The sequence below is a fragment of the Poecile atricapillus genome, chromosome 7 (genome assembly GCF_030490865.1).
Source record: "Poecile atricapillus isolate bPoeAtr1 chromosome 7, bPoeAtr1.hap1, whole genome shotgun sequence".
Lineage (NCBI taxonomy): Eukaryota > Metazoa > Chordata > Aves > Passeriformes > Paridae > Poecile > Poecile atricapillus.
In genome coordinates, this window is record NC_081255.1 from 12,119,446 (window position 1) to 12,137,377 (window position 17,932).

General features: G+C 38.6%; 1 protein-coding gene across 3 annotated transcripts in view; it reads left to right on the forward strand.

Annotated features, from left to right (window-relative positions):
* Positions 1–17,932, forward strand: part of PTPRC (protein tyrosine phosphatase receptor type C) — a 62,402-nt gene that overhangs the window by 26,686 nt on the left and 17,784 nt on the right. The window contains exons 2-10 of one of the 3 annotated variants that reach the window (XM_058842251.1): positions 8,901–8,927; positions 9,380–9,514; positions 10,303–10,401; positions 11,758–11,790; positions 12,015–12,236; positions 12,792–12,920; positions 13,743–13,895; positions 14,531–14,665; positions 15,828–15,986. In XM_058842251.1, coding sequence (XP_058698234.1) covers positions 8,901–8,927; positions 9,380–9,514; positions 10,303–10,401; positions 11,758–11,790; positions 12,015–12,236; positions 12,792–12,920; positions 13,743–13,895; positions 14,531–14,665; positions 15,828–15,986 — 1,092 coding nt within the window. The remainder of the gene's footprint in view (positions 1–8,900; positions 8,928–9,379; positions 9,515–10,302; positions 10,402–11,757; positions 11,791–12,014; positions 12,237–12,791; positions 12,921–13,742; positions 13,896–14,530; positions 14,666–15,827; positions 15,987–17,932) is intronic. The other 2 variants (XM_058842252.1, XM_058842253.1) reach the window with 2 other exon arrangements.

The window sequence follows — 17,932 nt, forward strand, 5'->3', positions numbered from 1 at the left end:
AGGCCAGAGGTACTCTGTGACTGCAGCTTTGGGGGCTCTGGATTCTTTCTGTCCCCAGCTGCTACTGCTGAGGGGCACAACACTCAGGTGCTGTCAGTGCTGCTACACTTTGCAGCAGTCATTCAGTGTTGCTCTCTGGTGGGCTGTTGCTCTGTCATTTGTCACACTCTCGTCCCCCTGTGTGCCACCACACAGCCTTGCTTGCCCTGCCCTCAGCCCTTGGCCAAGGTGAAGCCTTGTGCTACATTTATGTATCTTTTATCAGAAAAACGTCTGCAATGCATAGCAATCAAACAAGTGGTTTGGTAAGGTGTTTAACATAGCAATGGATTAGAGAAAAAATATTACTATGAAAAGGAATAACTCACAGGAAGATGTCAGTTCTTGAAATAAATATTCTTTTTAAAAAATCACTTGCTGAATCTTTTTGAAAATCGGTGATTAGAGTCCTCACTGACATAATGCTCCTAGTAAGTACAGAACTCTTGGTCCAAAGATTTCATGCTAATAGAACTCTGGGAAACAGAAGGTATATCTGATTTCAACTGGCTTTATGTTACAGTGGCTAAAATGCTGATCTTAGAACCACAGACTCGCAAAAAGACTTGGGTTGGACTAGACCTTAAACATCATTTACTTGCAGCCTCCCCTACTCTTCATACGGTACTAAACTGTTTATGGTTTGAAGTTTGAGCTAATTAAAGACAGTTTAGAGAAGTATTTCCATGTTGATTTTGTTTTTTAGACCAAAGGACTCATTTTCTATTGCTGGCAAAATTACATAAAAAGTTACATGCAATCAGGAAGATCTACAAAACCAGACAGTGCTTTAATCTTGAAATAACTCTAAGACACCTGTCTCTGAGAAGCAGAGAAGTGAGTCAGGTATTTAATATATTTAATGCTCCAGTGGAGGGCCTGAAATGAGGAAGTTGCCCTTGCCTCGCACTCTCACCAGCAGTCAGTCAGGTCTCAGCTGTAGCCTCTTTTTCTGATCAAAACTCTTGAGAACTGAGCTTCCTGTGACCAATAGAGTCGACAATTGCAAAAACCATTGGAGTAGTAATTGAGAGGACGATATAATAGGTGTAAGTCCTTTCCTCCTTCTGCTTGCCATAAACAATATCCATTCAACAAATCCAGAACCTGGCAATGCCATTGAGCAGAGCAATATGGAGCAAGTGTTTCTCTTCAAGATAGATGTGGGAAAGGAAGATCAAGACTGGAAAAGTCATGACTGAAGTTAGAGGGACTGGCTCTGGGGAGCAGAGAAGTTTAGCATGGGAACAATATGAATCTGGCTCAAGACTTTCTGTGCAAAAATACTGAAAATATATAAAGGGCAAAGCAAATATTAACACAGATTTTTTTTTTTTTTTACATGAAGCACAAAATTGCCAAACAAATATCAGAGCCAGTTTTTCATTCCTCATGTACAGGTGTTTCTTGATGACTGTGGAGAGTACCCAGCATTTCACAGCTGAAGGAACATCAGGGTTTGATATTCTCCTCTCTTGCAGACAATTCACATGGTGACAAGGACTGCCTGCAAAGCAGCCTGGACTTCATCCCAAAGATTGCCACCCCTCACTGTATCGTAGTAATGAACCTGTACAACTGAAAATAATTACAAATGCAAATGTGATGAAAAGGAGTTTAATAGGGACATTTCATGACTGCACTAGAGAAGTGGTTTAGCACTAAGTCTGACTGCTTGGGCATGTGGGTGCTATGGTAACTTCGTTTGCATTTGGCAGCACTTAAGCTCAAAACCACAGTGTGCTGCACCCTCTTCCTTTTGAGCAGGGTTCTGTAGAAGAAAGGCAGAAGTAAACAGCATGAGAGAAACCACAGAGCAGCAAAGGCGTTGTTAGCTGTAGCTGTACAAATGGGTTACTGCAAACCTGTCCTGTGAAGACTGAAAATATCATTTAAAGTATGGTGCAATTGATAAAAAACCCCTTCTTCTGACTGCTAAACACACAATATTCCTGGCTATTTATTTTAAGTTTGCAGGAACTGTGTTGGCAAAAAGAATTTGACTTGCTGCTTTTGGTTTTTGTTCTACTTCAGGTTTTTGATTTTGAGAAATTCTGCATATCGGTAACAAGTATTACTTCCATTAAATTAACGGTTCCTCAGGGAAATTTCTCTTTTGCTTGTGTTTTTATTTTCCTCTGGAAAAATTAAACTCTTATGTTTATTTTACATAATCGGAACCAGAAAAAGGCTTTTTTTAAATGGTCAGAAATACTCCACATATATTGTAACATTGTGTTCCTCCTTGTATCTGTCAGTTATAAATTCTTAATTCCATTCCTTTCTTCTGGTTGCTCTCCTTGTACTTCATTGCTGGCTAATTTGAATTTTTTTGCCTCCTCCATAGATGTAAATGCTGATTAATACTCATGGTTGACTCTGAACTTGAGGAGGATAGGGATAACTCCAGTCTTGGAAGGTGGACAGCAAGGAGAAAGATCTAGAACAAGCTACCAAGCATTAATTCCAGAGGTCAATTTTCACTAAAAGCATAATGCCACATCCTATCATGCTAGCCCTAGTTAGACCAGCACTCCTTCCTGAGCTGTGCTCTGCAGGAAGATCACACCTTCCCCACTGCAAATCAGGTCTCAGGTGGCAAGTGCTTGGGAAAAAAACCAGACCTTTGACTCTCAGATAATACTTTAACCAAAGGTTAAAGGTGCAGGAAAGAGTGCCAGGATCAGGCTCTTGGGCAGCAAGATGTACTGTGTGAAGGAGTTGCTGTGGGAGGCAATTATTAATGAACTCGTACAAAAAGAAATATTTTGAGAAATCAGATGGAAACTATTTTAATTATTATTCTGAAAAGCCAGAATGGACATTAAATCCAGATGTCAAAAGCAAACAATTAGCATTTCTCAATCAGAACATTTTAGAATTTCTGTTAAATTTAAATTTACACAGTTTCAACATGTTATCCCTAATTTCTGGTGAAAATAAATATTGTGAATATTGCCTGTGGAAAAGAAATTATAATGTTTATTTAGTTCTAATTCCTATGATTGCTATAGGGGTATGAAGACTTTTATCAATTAGACAATGAATAACTTAGAAGTGATTTGATGGCTTCATCTTCAATGACCACAAGAGCAGGTTTTTATTTGAGGACCCTAAGTAATGTCTCTGTCACCCAAGAAAATTCTATGCTGTAAACTCAAATGAGTAGTTAATTTTTTGACTCAGAGCATGAAAAATTTCATATATTCTTAATACAAACTCTATATGGCATTCTTTTACTCAATTTTGAAAAAGTAGCAGTTTGTCCAGAAACTTAGTTTTTTCTTCTCCAGAGTTAGTGATAAAGTGTAATTCTGTAGTCTCTGATTATGAAAGCACTTCAGCACATGTGATCTCACCTATAAAATTTGGGGGATCCTCTGTGGTATAGAATTGCTCAGATTTAAGTGTTTACTAGTTTATTCTTAGATCTGCCCAGATTTGTTTATTAAGTAGCAATGGATCCCATGGTTTTATGTTTTCAGCAAAAATAGCAGTAACATCTCTGGCCCTGATGCTCATTTACTTTAAGGTCTCTTTAGCTGGTTCTGGTAGCACAAGGGAGCCTTAAAGTAGGTGTGAATTACATCCTATCCCACTTGAAGTTTAAAAATAAATCAAAGGGCGGCTGGCAGCATTTTGTAAGGCTCCTTGCCTTACTCACCCTTCACCTCCCACCAGGAACTGTTCTTTTTTTGCAATTTTGTGTTGGCTTGCAGGGGAGCTGCAATGTCTGTGCTGTTTGCTAGGAGACCCCCTCAAAGAGCCTTACTCCATCTGAACAAGTAGACCACATCCTGTTGCTTTCTGTGCAGATGTGAAGAGCCCTGACCCTGCTGAAGCAGTGCTGTTCAGCTGTGAAAAGAGGGAAGGCAGAATGTGGACCTACATTAGTTGCTTGGTGTAAAATGCTGCCTGGTTGTGGTTGCTGGGATCTGTCCAATATCATAAAGGCTGAAGAGATCCTGGGAGAAGGACAACAGCTCTGCAGAGTCACTAAGCATTTTTCCTGGCAGCAAAACTCGGCTGCCAACTGTTTTACAGACATGAGGCTGAGAGGAAGGATTACTTCCTCTGCCCCCTCCAAGCTCTGGCAAAGACACGAGTACAGCTGGATGTGAAGAGCCAGCTGGTATGGTGCTAGATAAAACACCAAATGCACTATTAGCAGAAGAGACATCCTTCCCACGTGCTCTGTGCTGTGTGGATGGAGGAATGCAGTCCTGCAGCAAACCTGTGTTGAGAGCAGACAGCCCGAGCTGCTGCCGTGCAAGTGTAGCCTCCTGGTCAGTCCAGCAGGAAATACAAAACCAGGTCCGTTTTAGTCACTGTGCAAACTGAGCAGCAGAATGGAATTAAAAGGCATGTTCCCTGTCATCAGCTAATGGATTTCTGCCCCTACTGACATGGTAACATTTTTAGGCTCTTAATGCTGATTCAACAGGATCTCCATCTTACCGGCTGGAGTTTGTGTTATTAATAGCACAGGAAATGTGTTCTGGCACTTCCTGCTGCTCGGGACTTCTTGAAACACATTCTTATCTTTTGACATATTCTAGGTCCCAGTTGTCTTCAGTTGAGTTGCTTGGTCCTACGAAGTGAAAACATTTTCCTAAGACAGCAAAATGTGTCACCCTGAGAATCAGGCCTTTCGATATTGTTTTCATAATTTCTAGCCACTTTCCCAGGAAAGTAACTGTAAACATAGGTGTTTATACATTCCATTAAAGATATACCTTTTGATGGACATCTCTCATGGCCAGTGTGGTTGGGAAGGTGGTAACCTGACTATCCAATCCCTGGTCATTGTCAAAAACCTAAAAATACTGAAAGAACAAATAAACTTCCTTCTTCTTTCATCTCACTTCGAGCTGTGTCTGTGGGAATCATTTCGTGTCCGACAGTGACACAAAATGCTGTCTCCTTATACAACTGGACTTATTATACAGGTGCAACCACTCTGCACAGTGAGTGCAGAGTCAGTACTGCAGAGGTGATGCAGCAGCTCCTGTACCTCCAGATATCACCCAGACAGCCTGCTGTCCTGCGGGTTTGAGAGGCTGCCTTTTTTTTTGGTGGCCTGGATTCTTTTACGATTTTTCTGTTTGCTCTTCTTGTTGAACATTGAAAGTACTTCATAATGCAGTACTACCATGTTGCACTCCCAGGGCCAGTACATCTTTGGGCTTTCAGGAGAAAGAGTAGCCAACTCATTTGTTCTAGGTGTATTTTGTTGGCAGCCTGTCATTCCATCTCAAACCTTTCCTTGAAGCAGCAGCTGCATTCTGTCTGCCAGCTGGTAGGAAGGTGATTGAAAGTGATTAGCCAGGCTCCCATTTGCCCTTGGGATGAGCTGCTGGTTATTTCTTTTTTCAGGGCATGTGATTAAGGCCAGATCTCCTCAAACATTACTGATGTTTGAAATCTTTTAGGTAAGTCAGCAGGAACCAACTGGTGGCCAAATCAAGAGAAGGGAGAGGGAAGCTTAAAAAACTTACTGCAGTAGTAGGAACTTTTTCTATGCTCTAATTCTTCCACTTGGGTTATCTGATCTTATCCTTGTTATCCTACACATACCATCTTAAGAATGTCTTACGGTTGGATGCAGTTTAATCTTTGGGAAAAGTTTTGGGATAGCTCCCATTTAAACTTGGACTGACTTGCTTACTTTGTCAATCATCGAGCTTTCATACTGCACAGCCTGTGTTTGGGGGATTGGACATCCTCATTACATTCTGAAGATATTTTTGGATTTCAGTCTTCAAGTTTCTAGAGTTAGGTTTTAGAATATAAATATGAGCAGTCAGTTTTGTCTTTGAGGTTAACTTGGTTAGCCTGAAGTTAGCTGAGACATTTGTCAACACTGGGACATTTTTTAATAAATTAAAAATAAATTAATAGAATAAATAGACCTATTAATCTCAGAGTAACAGAGTCTGGTGCATTTGGATCTTTCTTGATTTTCCTTCATTTTACTCAATATCTCACAAAAAGGTTTCATGGGGAAATGTATTGGCTTTTCTTTTTGAGAGGATTTTTTAGTGTTCTGGTGCCACCTATTGAATTCTTTTCAACTGTGTCCTATTCCATTGCCATAATAAAACAGATGAGGGAATAGAATCACAGGAGACCCTTGAAATGCTTAAGAAGGCCATAAAATTTTCATGAAGTTCTGTTAAAATGACAGTGCTTAGTTATAAGGGGGGAAAAAGGGCAATCTCAGACTATTATTCACCATATTGTTTTAAGACACTGTTCTGAGCAAGGCAGTGGTACCAGGTGATCTCTGGAGTTCTATGATTATGTGTAATGTTTAGCATCTCTCACAGAGTGAGCAATAAACCTTACATGCTATTTAAGCTATTAGCATTATTCCCAACTTTACAAGGGGGAGGATGGGGAAAATTATTTTCTCAAGAATCTTAAGGAAGTGAATGGGGCAACCAGAAACACAACACAGACAAGCTTATGATCCCCCTTATCTCTTATTATCTCACTTTACTTGGAAGAGGCAGCCTTGATGTATATATTTTTGTTTCTATCATGTTTGCATCAGAGATCAGTAAATAGCTTGAAAAGTATTTCTGAATGTTTCACTAATGTGAGCAGAGTTTAATTTAGGACTTTTTCTGCAACTTTTTTTTTTTGTTCTTGGAAAACTTTCTAAGTGGAAGTTAATCTGTGTCGATGCTCACAGAAAGTTAATATTTGACTTAAGGTATATTTATTGCATTAAACCAAAGTAAGATTTGGAAAAGGAGGAGGAATAATTGATTCTTCAGGTAAAAAGCCATTTCAAAAAAGAAAAATCACATTATGGAATTTAAAATTACTAACTGCCAGCTTTCAAACACTGAATTGAAAACCATGAAAATACATTGAAAATTTACTGCTTATGGAAAATATGAATGGATATGACTGTTAGTTTTACAGGGTTCCTTGGCAGTTTAATACATAGTTATAGATCATGCAATTGTTGTAAAGAAATGCTTCAGACAGGAGGTTTCAGATGCTGAAGGTGCATAGATAGTTCAAAAGATCACCTATATTTTTGTTTCTTATCTGTAACCTCTCTTAGGTTAGGAAGCTTCATGTGCTTAGATTCTGTAGCTTTGAAAAGAATGCATGGTCTGTGTTTCAATGAAGATGTATAGATATAAATGAATTAACATGCTAGACTTGTTAGTGTAGTAGCTTCTACACCCATGTTATTCAATCTGTTCACAGTCTGCTACATTTTAGAGATTATATTCTTACAATGAAGAGTAATGTTATTTTGACAGTTTCATGATTTCAGGCAAATCTCATAGACCCATATCCTCATATCATGGACCAGATTTTAGGCAACACCCTTCCCCATTTCTGTAAAGAAATAAATACTGCATTATTCTTTTTAGCCAAACTTCATTTGACTTCTCTTGATGCTTTTTCTGTAAGATATCAGGCTACTGGCTTTTTCAAAATTGTAATTTTTAGCAAGAGAGCTTGCATAATGTACACTCCACAACAAGTTCAGTTGCTCACTAGAAAAGTATTTGCAAGTCTTTAGCTTTTGTGTACATTTTCCGCACTGTATTAAGAACAGCAAAGTGACGACACAGACTCTCTAGCTTAGTTACAAAGAGAGAGCACTTTTTATTCTTCCAGACCTTCTTTTATAGACAGTTCTGAGAAGGTCTGAAAAGGTAAAGCTTTCATTGGTCATCAAACCAACACATCACCATCACTGGACAGTTAGGAACATCACCCCTTGGCCATTTCTTACAAGAAAACAACAAGGAGAGAAGCAACACCTGCAAAGGTTGTTTTCCTTCTCTAAGGACTGTTTGGATTCCTCCTTATGATTTCCCAGGCCAGAGTGAGAAAGTTGTGTACTTGACTTTCCCACAGGCTCAAGCTAGTGCCTGAAGCCTAAAAATCTCTTATTTGACCACTGTCAGTTCCCACAGACATTCATATTCATATCATGGGTTAGACACACTTCATGACAGTTCTGAGCACCAAGAAATTCTCACTCCCTGCAGGTGACATTGTCATCACTGGTTGTGTGTTTTTAATGGCTGTTGTCAACCTTCTGAACTGTCCATATGGGGTGCTGAATCCATGGTGGCCACTGAGCAGCCAACACATGTGCTGCTGCTTGTCAGGTTGATAAGGGGAAAATCTCTGGAGTCCCAGGATATCTGCTTATGTTGATCTTCTGTGTCAGAGATGATGGACACAGTTTTGATGCTGACACATGAACAGGATACTTACGTATCCCTCAAGTATCGCAGTTTCTCACATAAACCTGGGTTTTTGCTTTAAAGGTTGAAGGAGTCTGCTTTCAAAAGAGTAAAACTACAGCAGTTGTGAAGTGCCACATAGGGAAGCTGAAATAACAGAGAAATTATAAACATGGAAGTACTATCTGAAAAACAAGTGCCACAAAAAAGGAGATAAATAAATTCCAAGAAACAAACATAGTGGGACAGATCTGGTAGAAAAAGAGCAAAAGGAGGAGGAAGGAAGAGCCAAATAGGTGGACAGAAGTTGGATGGGGCCCTGAGCAGACTGATCTGCTGGGTGGCATCCCTGCCCATGGAAGGGGTGTTTGAGCTTGATGATCTTTAAGATCCTCTCTAACCCAGACCATTCTGTGATTCTGTGATTCTCTGATTTTGTGATTCTGTGATTCTGTGACTGTATACTTGATATTTTGGAGGTCTGGTTGTTGCTACATCCACTTAATATAACTTAAGAACATGTAATTTCCTGGGAAAAGTCTGGCTGATTTTGGGAAGAATGAATGTGGGTTTTTTATAATTTATGGCAAATTTCTGGAAAGTTTAAGTTACACTTTTTCTCTCTCTCTTTTTCAGGGCAGGAGACAGCAACGATCACACCTGGTAAGAAAAAATTCACATGGCATAACTGCATTGATTTTTTTTCCCCCTGACAATTTCTTCTTTTTTTTTTTTTCCTCACACACAATTACCTCACAGAGTGTATAATGCCTTTTCATTCACCCAACAAAATAAAATATGCTGTCTTAATAGGCAGGAGTATCAGGCAAGTCTGGTTTTGAGTAATGTATTTAGGTATATTTTAAAATACAGCATTTAGCATGAAAGGCACAATCATAACCAAAAAAGAATATACTCACTGATTGTTCATCTGACACCTGTTGAATCACCCACACTTTAAATGTTTGATGTGCCTTTACTTTGTTAAAAATTCCCAGTGTCTCAGTTCAAGAGTGCTCCAGCACTGCATCCTGTCGTTGTGGGCAGCCCTGTCCCTCCTGGGCCGGGCAGACATTGATGGAGCATTACTGACCCTGCTGTACCTCTCACCACAGGTGCCACCCCCGCAAACAGCACACACTTCTCCACGCACACAGAGCCCAGCCCTGGCCCGGCACCGAGCAGCTCAGCACGCACCAGCAGCTCCGCTGCCCTCACCGCACGCACTCCCTCTGGAAATGCTTCAGCAGGTTTGCTGTCTTCCTCTAGAAGCCATCTTCTGCTCTCAGAACTCTAGGGGAAAACAGACATTCAGCACCAGGGTAGCCCTTTTCAACTCGTGGTTTATCAGATGGAAGCGGTGTCTGTGCTTTGGCACAGTGGCAATGCCAGCATCATGTGCAGGGTCTGCTGGTTGAGGGACGAGCCTTGCAGTCACCACAGTAGCATCAAAATGCCAGCTGCTGCCAACAAGGCTGTCCCCAAAGCAAGAGCAATAGGAATGAACCTGAATGACAATATAGAAACCTGTCAGTGGTATATAAACAGGGAGGTAAATAATGAGATATGGTAAGAAATATAGTGAGCAAGATATGTGATCTGGCAAATGAGCACTACCTAGTGTTGTTGTTTGTGAAACAGCATAAGCATTATTCATAATTGTGTTTTACTGTAAGAATGTAGCAAAATGTTCTAGTTTTTCCCAGTTCACAAATTGTAACACTATTTTTATGTTGACTTTATCTGGAATTATGACTAAATAATGACCAAAAAAATTGTCATTGTACATTGCAAAATTAATTTTTAAGTGGTATACTCCTAAAATTTTACTTTCTACTTAAATACTATTTCTTTTTGTTTTTTTACTATATTAACATGACTTTTTTTTCAGCATTCTTATCTAAATTACAGAAATCCCCTAAGGAAAAAAAAAACAAAATCAGAGAAGTGCTGTAATGTAAGACATTTCTGACGACAAAGCCATATGAAAGAATTAATTTCACTTTTTAATGCTGATATATTGTTTATTTTCTTACAGATGGTTACTATTCAACATCCTTGCACAGCACCACCTCATCAGTCAGCATGCCAGCAAGCACTGGGATCAGCCCCACTTTCAGCTCCATTCACACAATAGGTGACAAACTTGCACCCAGCTACCACAGCTCTGATACATCAGACAGAAAATGGGTTTGAATGAGGCAGTTCATTTAGAATGTATCAAACCTAAGCATACAAATTAGGCATACAACTGCATTAAACTTAATGGTGTTTTTAGGAACCTTACTGTTTATGAGTAATATTAAAGATACCAGATTTGTTGTTTGTCAAGCAAGTGCAAAGTAGAAATTATTTCCACACAGTGGCACATAGTAGTAGGGTAAATCTAAATCTGTCAATTATTGTGTCAGTACTCTTCTTGTTATTCACAGAAATTTTACCAAGCAGCAAAAAGGTGTGAATACATCCAAGATCTGTGTGCCTCTCTGTCTTCCAGTGTCTCCCCTTTGGTTTCACACAGCAATAATACTTTCTTGGGATCTAGTAGCTGAAGCACTAAACAGTGATTTTAGTTGCCATTGTGCTGTAAGGAATTGCTCAGGTCACTAAAATATATGTATGTGCTTGTGCAAAGTACATGCAGGAACTGGATGCTTTCCATCCTTTTGAAGTGTCCTTTGAGTAGCTGTAGGCTGCTGTCTGCTCTTGGACAAACCGAGCTTAGTTTTTATTTGTGGGTGTTCTGCCCTTAACAATCTTGGTGACTCTGCAGTGGTCCCTCTCAGTTTTCCCTCTCCTTAGGGCCACTATCCAGCCAGGTCACTCCCAGCCTGCAAGCAGGCAAATCTAGGGTCTATCTTCTATGAAAAGATACCTGTGTGTTTTAGTGACACCTTTACCTTGGGCTGTATTAAGTAACTGTTTTCAGGACAAAGTTCTTTTCTTAAGCTTCTGTACAGAAGATAGCAGCAAAAATTTCTTTTGGATATCCTGGTGTAAAAATAGTCATTAAATGATCCATACTGTTGTATAAATCTTTTTCCAAAGGTAAGGATGGCAGTGCAAAAAGCAGGTAAATTTTGTTTCTTTGGTGACATTTTATACTGCTCAGTTACCCATTCCACAGCATACATATCCTGGAAAACTGCTGTAGTTTATCATACTGCTATGAGAATGTGTGATTTTGGAATATTGTTGTGTAACTGTGTACACAGAAATGTTACTAATAACCAGTTTGTTTCTAGTTCATTATGTAATTGGAAAACTGTGAAAGACACGTGATCTCTGAAATAACTAGCTAAAGAATGGGGTTGTGTGTAGTTGATATTTTCTTCCCTATTTCAAATGTAAGAGGAGTGCTAAATACATTTACTTGTATTGAATATATTGAACAAAGAGTTTGGGGCAGTACTGGTCACCCTTCTCCAATGCTCTGTGGAAAAAATACCCAACCTGTTAAGACAGACCTTCATACTGTTTTCTTTTCTTATAGAAACTACCACAGTGATACCTGAAGCAACTTGTGGTAAGAAACAAACTCCTTATTCTCCTTCCATCTTGAAATGAGACCAAATAGTAAACTCAAACACAGAAAATTGGTAAAGCTGCTAAAATAGTAAAAAAATAGAACTGATCAATTAGCATCTTGGGTTATTTTATAAAATGTCTTCCAGTTCTGGAAGAAGTAAGATTAAAGTTATTTAACAATTCTGGTCTTTTCACCTCCATTTACAGTGGCTTTTCTTTTAGATATTATTGAAGACATAAGAGACAGTAAGAACAACTCTAAAAAGGCTGAAGTTTTACTAAAAATTGACACAGAAGACAGAGAATATTTTATTTTGGGGAATGGCATAAAAATAACTGTGAGTTCCAGCAACCGTTCAGTAGAGCTTCCGAAATGCCAGATATATACTGTTCAAGTTAAAAATGGCAGATGTTCAGACAATGCTTCTTTTCTCATTCCAAAAGGTAGGTGTACAAGGATTTTAATAGTTTCTTTCTTATCTTTTTAATTTATTTTTTTTAATATCAGTAATTCAGCTTCCTCAGGTTTCTTTGTCTATTCTTGCTGCTTTTCAGAGAATCAGACAGAAAGTTTTTATATTTTGTCCATGGTTTGCAAGCTATTTTGAAGTTTCACATTAGAACTTCTCAGTATTTTCTTAAAGAATAATGTAAACCAACCGCAGTTTTTTCATTCTAGAGAAAAAGGGAATTTCGACTGCAACTGCATTGGCCATATACCATACAGTGTGTTAAACAATAGCAATAACAGCTACTACTTCAAAGCTGCTGTTTATGCTGAATGTTGGACTAATGCTTTATTATTTGAATATTTGTGTGTCTTTATCTCATGAAGGCTTTCTCAATTTTTCTTTCCATTTTGTATTAATTTCTTTGTATGTTATTCTATACTGATTGTATCTTCATATTGCAAAACAAGTCAAAAAACATAAACAAACAGTTATTTAAAGACTCAGTATAGCCAATGTTACAATGATGTATAATATTCCTCCTTTCCAGTCGCCAATGAACCTGTAGAAGTGAAGATCACAACCGCCACATTTGCCTGGTTATGCTGGAGTAGCTCACTTGACTGTGCTAATGTGACTGTTACCTGCGATGGGATATCACCTCTAAAGTATTCTGGAAGTGGGTTATTTATTTAAAGATCTTTAAAAGCATTGCTGATGATGTTTTTTGGTGAGAGACTGGCAGATTTAAATTAATTGTGCCAGTCTGAGGGAAGAGTAACTCAGAATTCCTGGGACTGCCAGTTGGACGAGTACCATCCCCAAACGGTGTGGGTCTGGGAAAGTTCAAACTCAGAGACCTCTTTTGCTCAGTTTGCCAGCTTCACAAGTTGCACAACTTCTGGAGGTTTTGAAGTCCTGTTTGATTTTCTGAAGGGGAGCTGGGCAGTTTGGAAATGCTGCAGTCGTGTGCTGTGAGCTGACCCCTTGCAGGCTGCCTTGGCCGCTGGCTGTGCAGGCTCCTGGATGGTGCCAGGCTGGGCTCTGCTCTGGGAGCCAGCCAGCCTGAGGACATGCTGGCTCAAAAGTGTGATAGGGCAGATACGGATGCTGAATGGCCTCACATGCCCCAGAAAAATGTGTGATGAATGTCTGGGGCTGGAGATTTCCTGCTTCAGGGAGCTGAAGAGCCAGGATCTGAAGAGCTATTCCAGCGTTCTGCCAGACTCCCCATGACATGTTCTGATTTCTGTAGGAAAGCTGTTTCCTTAGAAAGTCAAATCATGACCTTTAGTGATGAAAAGTAAAGATTTATGCAAACTAAGTTAGTAAGAACCTAAAATCTAGTCATTGGGTCAGGTTGTACATTTTTCTGTTTGGAATAGTATGGTGGTTTATTACAAATTATATAGAATAAATATAGTAGAGCAAATCTTGGTTAAAATGGTGCCACATACTTTTGAAGTTGTGAAAAATATTGATGAAGCTATTGTGTCTACAGACTCACGGTCTACACACTTAATATATGAAAACTCAGTTTGTGAAGTGCTGAAAGATTTATCACCAAACCATCAGTACCACTGCATTGGATCCATATATTTTAATGAAAGGAATGTTGCCAACCAAAGCTTCACCATACTTACAGACTATGGTGGTAAGTGTAATGCTTACTTTTGCTTTAGATTGCACAGATTTCTGGGAACCCCTACTATGAAACCCATTATCTCTGTTTGCTGGGGTTAAAGATGCACTTTGAGCAGCATTCTCTGCCACACTCAGCTTCTCCTTCAGCTCCTCCTTCCTTGTCTCCTGCCCTCCTGGTTGTACTTTGATTGCAGTCACCCCTTCAGTCTTCCAATATGCGCCTTTCTTTCCTTCTATCAGAGACTGTGATTACTTTTTGTTGTTGTTTTGGAGACTGAGAACATATATGGTCAACTATACGGAATTTTGAATGAAGACACACACACAAAAAAAGTGCAGACTTAGTCTGAAACAAGTCTTAAATACTTGATTTGAAGACACTGGACAATTTTAGTAAAGTATGATGTTGCTGTATTCACTTTGTCCTGAATTAATTAAATGTATGAAATTACTGTAATATGATGCTTTTACACATACTCAATTTATACTTATGCTTTCTTGAAATAGAGTACAAAAAATATTATATATTGTTGGTATCTTGCTTTAGTGTCAGATGAAATTTAATTAATTAATAAAAGTAGGTAAAAAGAGGAATACTTTTTTTTTTATTCATTGCTAATTATAGTTATTTTTCTTTTACAATAGCTCCAGAAGCACCACGTAACCTTCAAGTAACACATAAAAATACCACAAGTGTAACAGTTACATGGACAGAATCTGAGGACACTTCGAAGGGTCCTATACATGGCTACTTCGTGAAATTCATTGTGAAAGGCAAAAGTAAGTATATTTACTGTTAAATAATTCATTGCATGTGTGTAATTACAGAGCACCAAGCATAATGCACTGTCAAGTCCTATTGGAGTCTTGCAACACTGCAATTTTTTTCAGACAAATGTTAAATTTCTTTCCTTTAAGGTTGTTCCAGTTGAACTTTCAGTTGAGATTATTCAGTTTACCATTTCAGGACATGACCCTGTCACCCTTCAGTTGGCAAAAACATATGGCTGTTAGGCATAAACATGTTCAGATAGGTATAGCCAATGTCTTCTGCTAAATGGCCACTCCTTTCAGATATGCTGGTCTAGGTCACCTTACATTTCAAAGAGTAAATTTATATACATTGTACTGGGATCATGTTCTCCAGATGCAAGCTTTTCTTCAAAACAAGGACTGGAAAATGAGTCCTTATATGAAGAGCCTCATAATAATAAATATGTATCAGGTCTAAGCTAGTCCTGGCTTGGTTCATCCTTTAGGCTTAATTCAGCCTTTCTGTTCACATACCGAAGGTTACGTATACCTGGGTTGCCACAGGAACCAAAGACTGTCATACTCCTGTGCTCCTTCTGATATAAATAATCTCTCTCATTCTCCATGCCCGAAATTTGCCCACAACCCAAAAGGGTGGCAGCCCCATGAGCCATTTTCTGTTGTAGGTTTGGCTTGGCCAGTGTAGGAGATGGAGGCAGTAATGTGTGGGTGCAGGGAGGATGGCAAGCAGGCAGAAGGACAGATGGAAAGGCCATGGCTCCCCCACTCCACAAGCCACTGAAGCCCAGCTGCAGTGTGGGAAGTGGCTTTGCTCATGTTGCTTCTCACGCAATTCCTTTCTTCTGCTGTTTGCCGCTCCTGAAAGCAGGACTCCCACAACATCTCTGGCATCACACCAGGATAGACTTGCTCAGCATGCAGTGAAGCCTTCCTATCTACCCCTTCCCAGGCTGAATGTACTCTTTATGTGTAAATACTCTCTCTGTATTTATGTATTTCCTCCTCTTCCTGAGCCTTCACTTAGCATTAGTTAGCAAAGCAAATGAACCAGATTAAGGTAATTAAAATAGAAATACACATGACAGTGGTCTCAGGTAGTCTAATAAAGTATAAGAGCTCCTGTGCTCCTAACACAGATTTAATTAATTTCATTAATTTCATTTTTCAGTGGTTCATGAAACAAAAATCAACACAACTCACTATACTTTCAATGGATTTGAACCTTATACCACAGCTTCTGTAACTGTGACTCCATACACAATCAACAAACAGGGTGACACAGTTGAAGGTAGCAGTGAAAGCTATGAATTTACAACAAAAGCAGGAGGTAAATCTGTTTACTAACTGTTATGAACTAGGCTGATACTAACACAAATAATTTGTACTTTCCTATTGTAGTTCATTATATTTTATACATGGTATTACTATTAGTCAAGAAACTGATTAACATTAAAATAATTGTACTGACATTTATTTCATTAGTGTCCCTTTTAAAATTACTTAACGTTGATCTATTTTTTAATTATTCACTTTGTATTAGTATTTTTCTTAGATATATATAAAATTTTAAAAATAGGATTTCATTAATTTGAAATTCTTGTGAAGTTTTTAGGAAGCATTATGTCCCAACATAAAGAAAAAATTTGAATGAAACAAAAAGAGAATAAAAAAAGTTTTTTTCTTTGTGACATGAAAGCTACAAAGATGTACAACCTGTGCTTTCTGTTGTGTAGTTACCTGTTTGCATGAAACAGAGCCAGGCAACACCAACACTGTCCATCTCTAATGGGTGTCAGTCAGCTTGGCTGTACCTGTACACAGCTTCCAACATTAGGTTAAAGATGAAAAAATGTGTGCCAACCCTTCTGCTGACAGAAAGGCCTGGGCATCTTTTTGTTTGAAGTATAGACGGATCAGAATTGGCACCCGAAGCCCCACAAAAGATAAAAAAAGCTGATAAATTAATTTCCTGATAAACAGGTTGATCTGAGACTTAATGGTAATACAAATTTAAATGTGGCTTTAATTTTTAGGCAGCCCTAATATGAGCATGATCATGGTTCTTTTCTCTAAAAAAATCTAGTTGTAGCATATTATCTTTTGAAGCCCTGACTTTCTGGGTTCCACTCATTTTAACAATTCAGGTGAAGATTAAAGTCTATAATATAAGTTTACAGATGTGCAAACAACCTCTTTTCCCTTATTTTCTGAGAAAATAATGAGTTGTGTCATGAGTTAATAGTATTAATTAGACCTTCTCCAACTGCCACAACAGTTGATAATATGTCAAGCAGGAAGTGGAGGAGTTTTATGGCTTTTTGAACTGAAGAATGTATCAGTAGAACACAAGTCCTTGGAAGCAGGAAAACACCTACATTTTGTAAAAGATGTTTTCATCTTCAACAAACACATTGCCTCCAGAAATGTTCACTTTCTCCTTGTCACAGCTCTTTAAGCAACATGTGGAATAGGAATCTAACAGATCTGCCCTGTGGGTAAAAATGATCAGCTAGGATGTAACCTCACACTCAGCCAAGTCAAATATCCCACCACTCTTCATATGGGATATTTCATCTGCTTATAAAGCCTTACAGGTCTTAGCTCCTCATATGAAGAAAAAAGAAGCTGCTTGGTTTTTGGGGATTTTTTTACAATATGCTGTTTTGGAAGTTGACATGATTTTGTAGAAAATTTCCATGGTGGTGTTCTACTGAAATGTGGCTGTTGAGGTATGGCTACTGAAAGGTGGCTATTGGAATGAGGCTGCCTTACATAGGCTGCCTCATTTACTTTTTGAAAGGTTTTATCATCTCTCACTGAGAGGTCCCTTGGCTGTACCCCTCAGTCTGAAACCTGCAACATTTGCTGCAGCATACAAAACTAGAGTTCGAAATCACAGATTGGACTTAACAAATTCTGTATCATTAAAAAGTTTTTATAACTTTAGGCCAGACTTAATTGTAAGGACACTGTTCCAAATATTAGAATATACTAGTCCTAGTTTTCCTGGGAGAAAACTTAATTTACAATAGTTTTGAAATGAATATTCACATGGAGAACTCTTTTTTCTCCCGTCTTGTCTGTTGTCCCATGTTTCTCAAATGAGAAAGTGATGTCAGATGTAAGAGAGATTTGCCATCATACTATTTTTGCAATCTGACTGTCAGTAGAGCCCTCTCAGTTCCACTTCACATTTTTTCCAGTTTAGATAAGCCTATGATTAAGGCAAAATTGATTTTACTTATCTTGTAAAATTGGGACTGAAATGTTTAA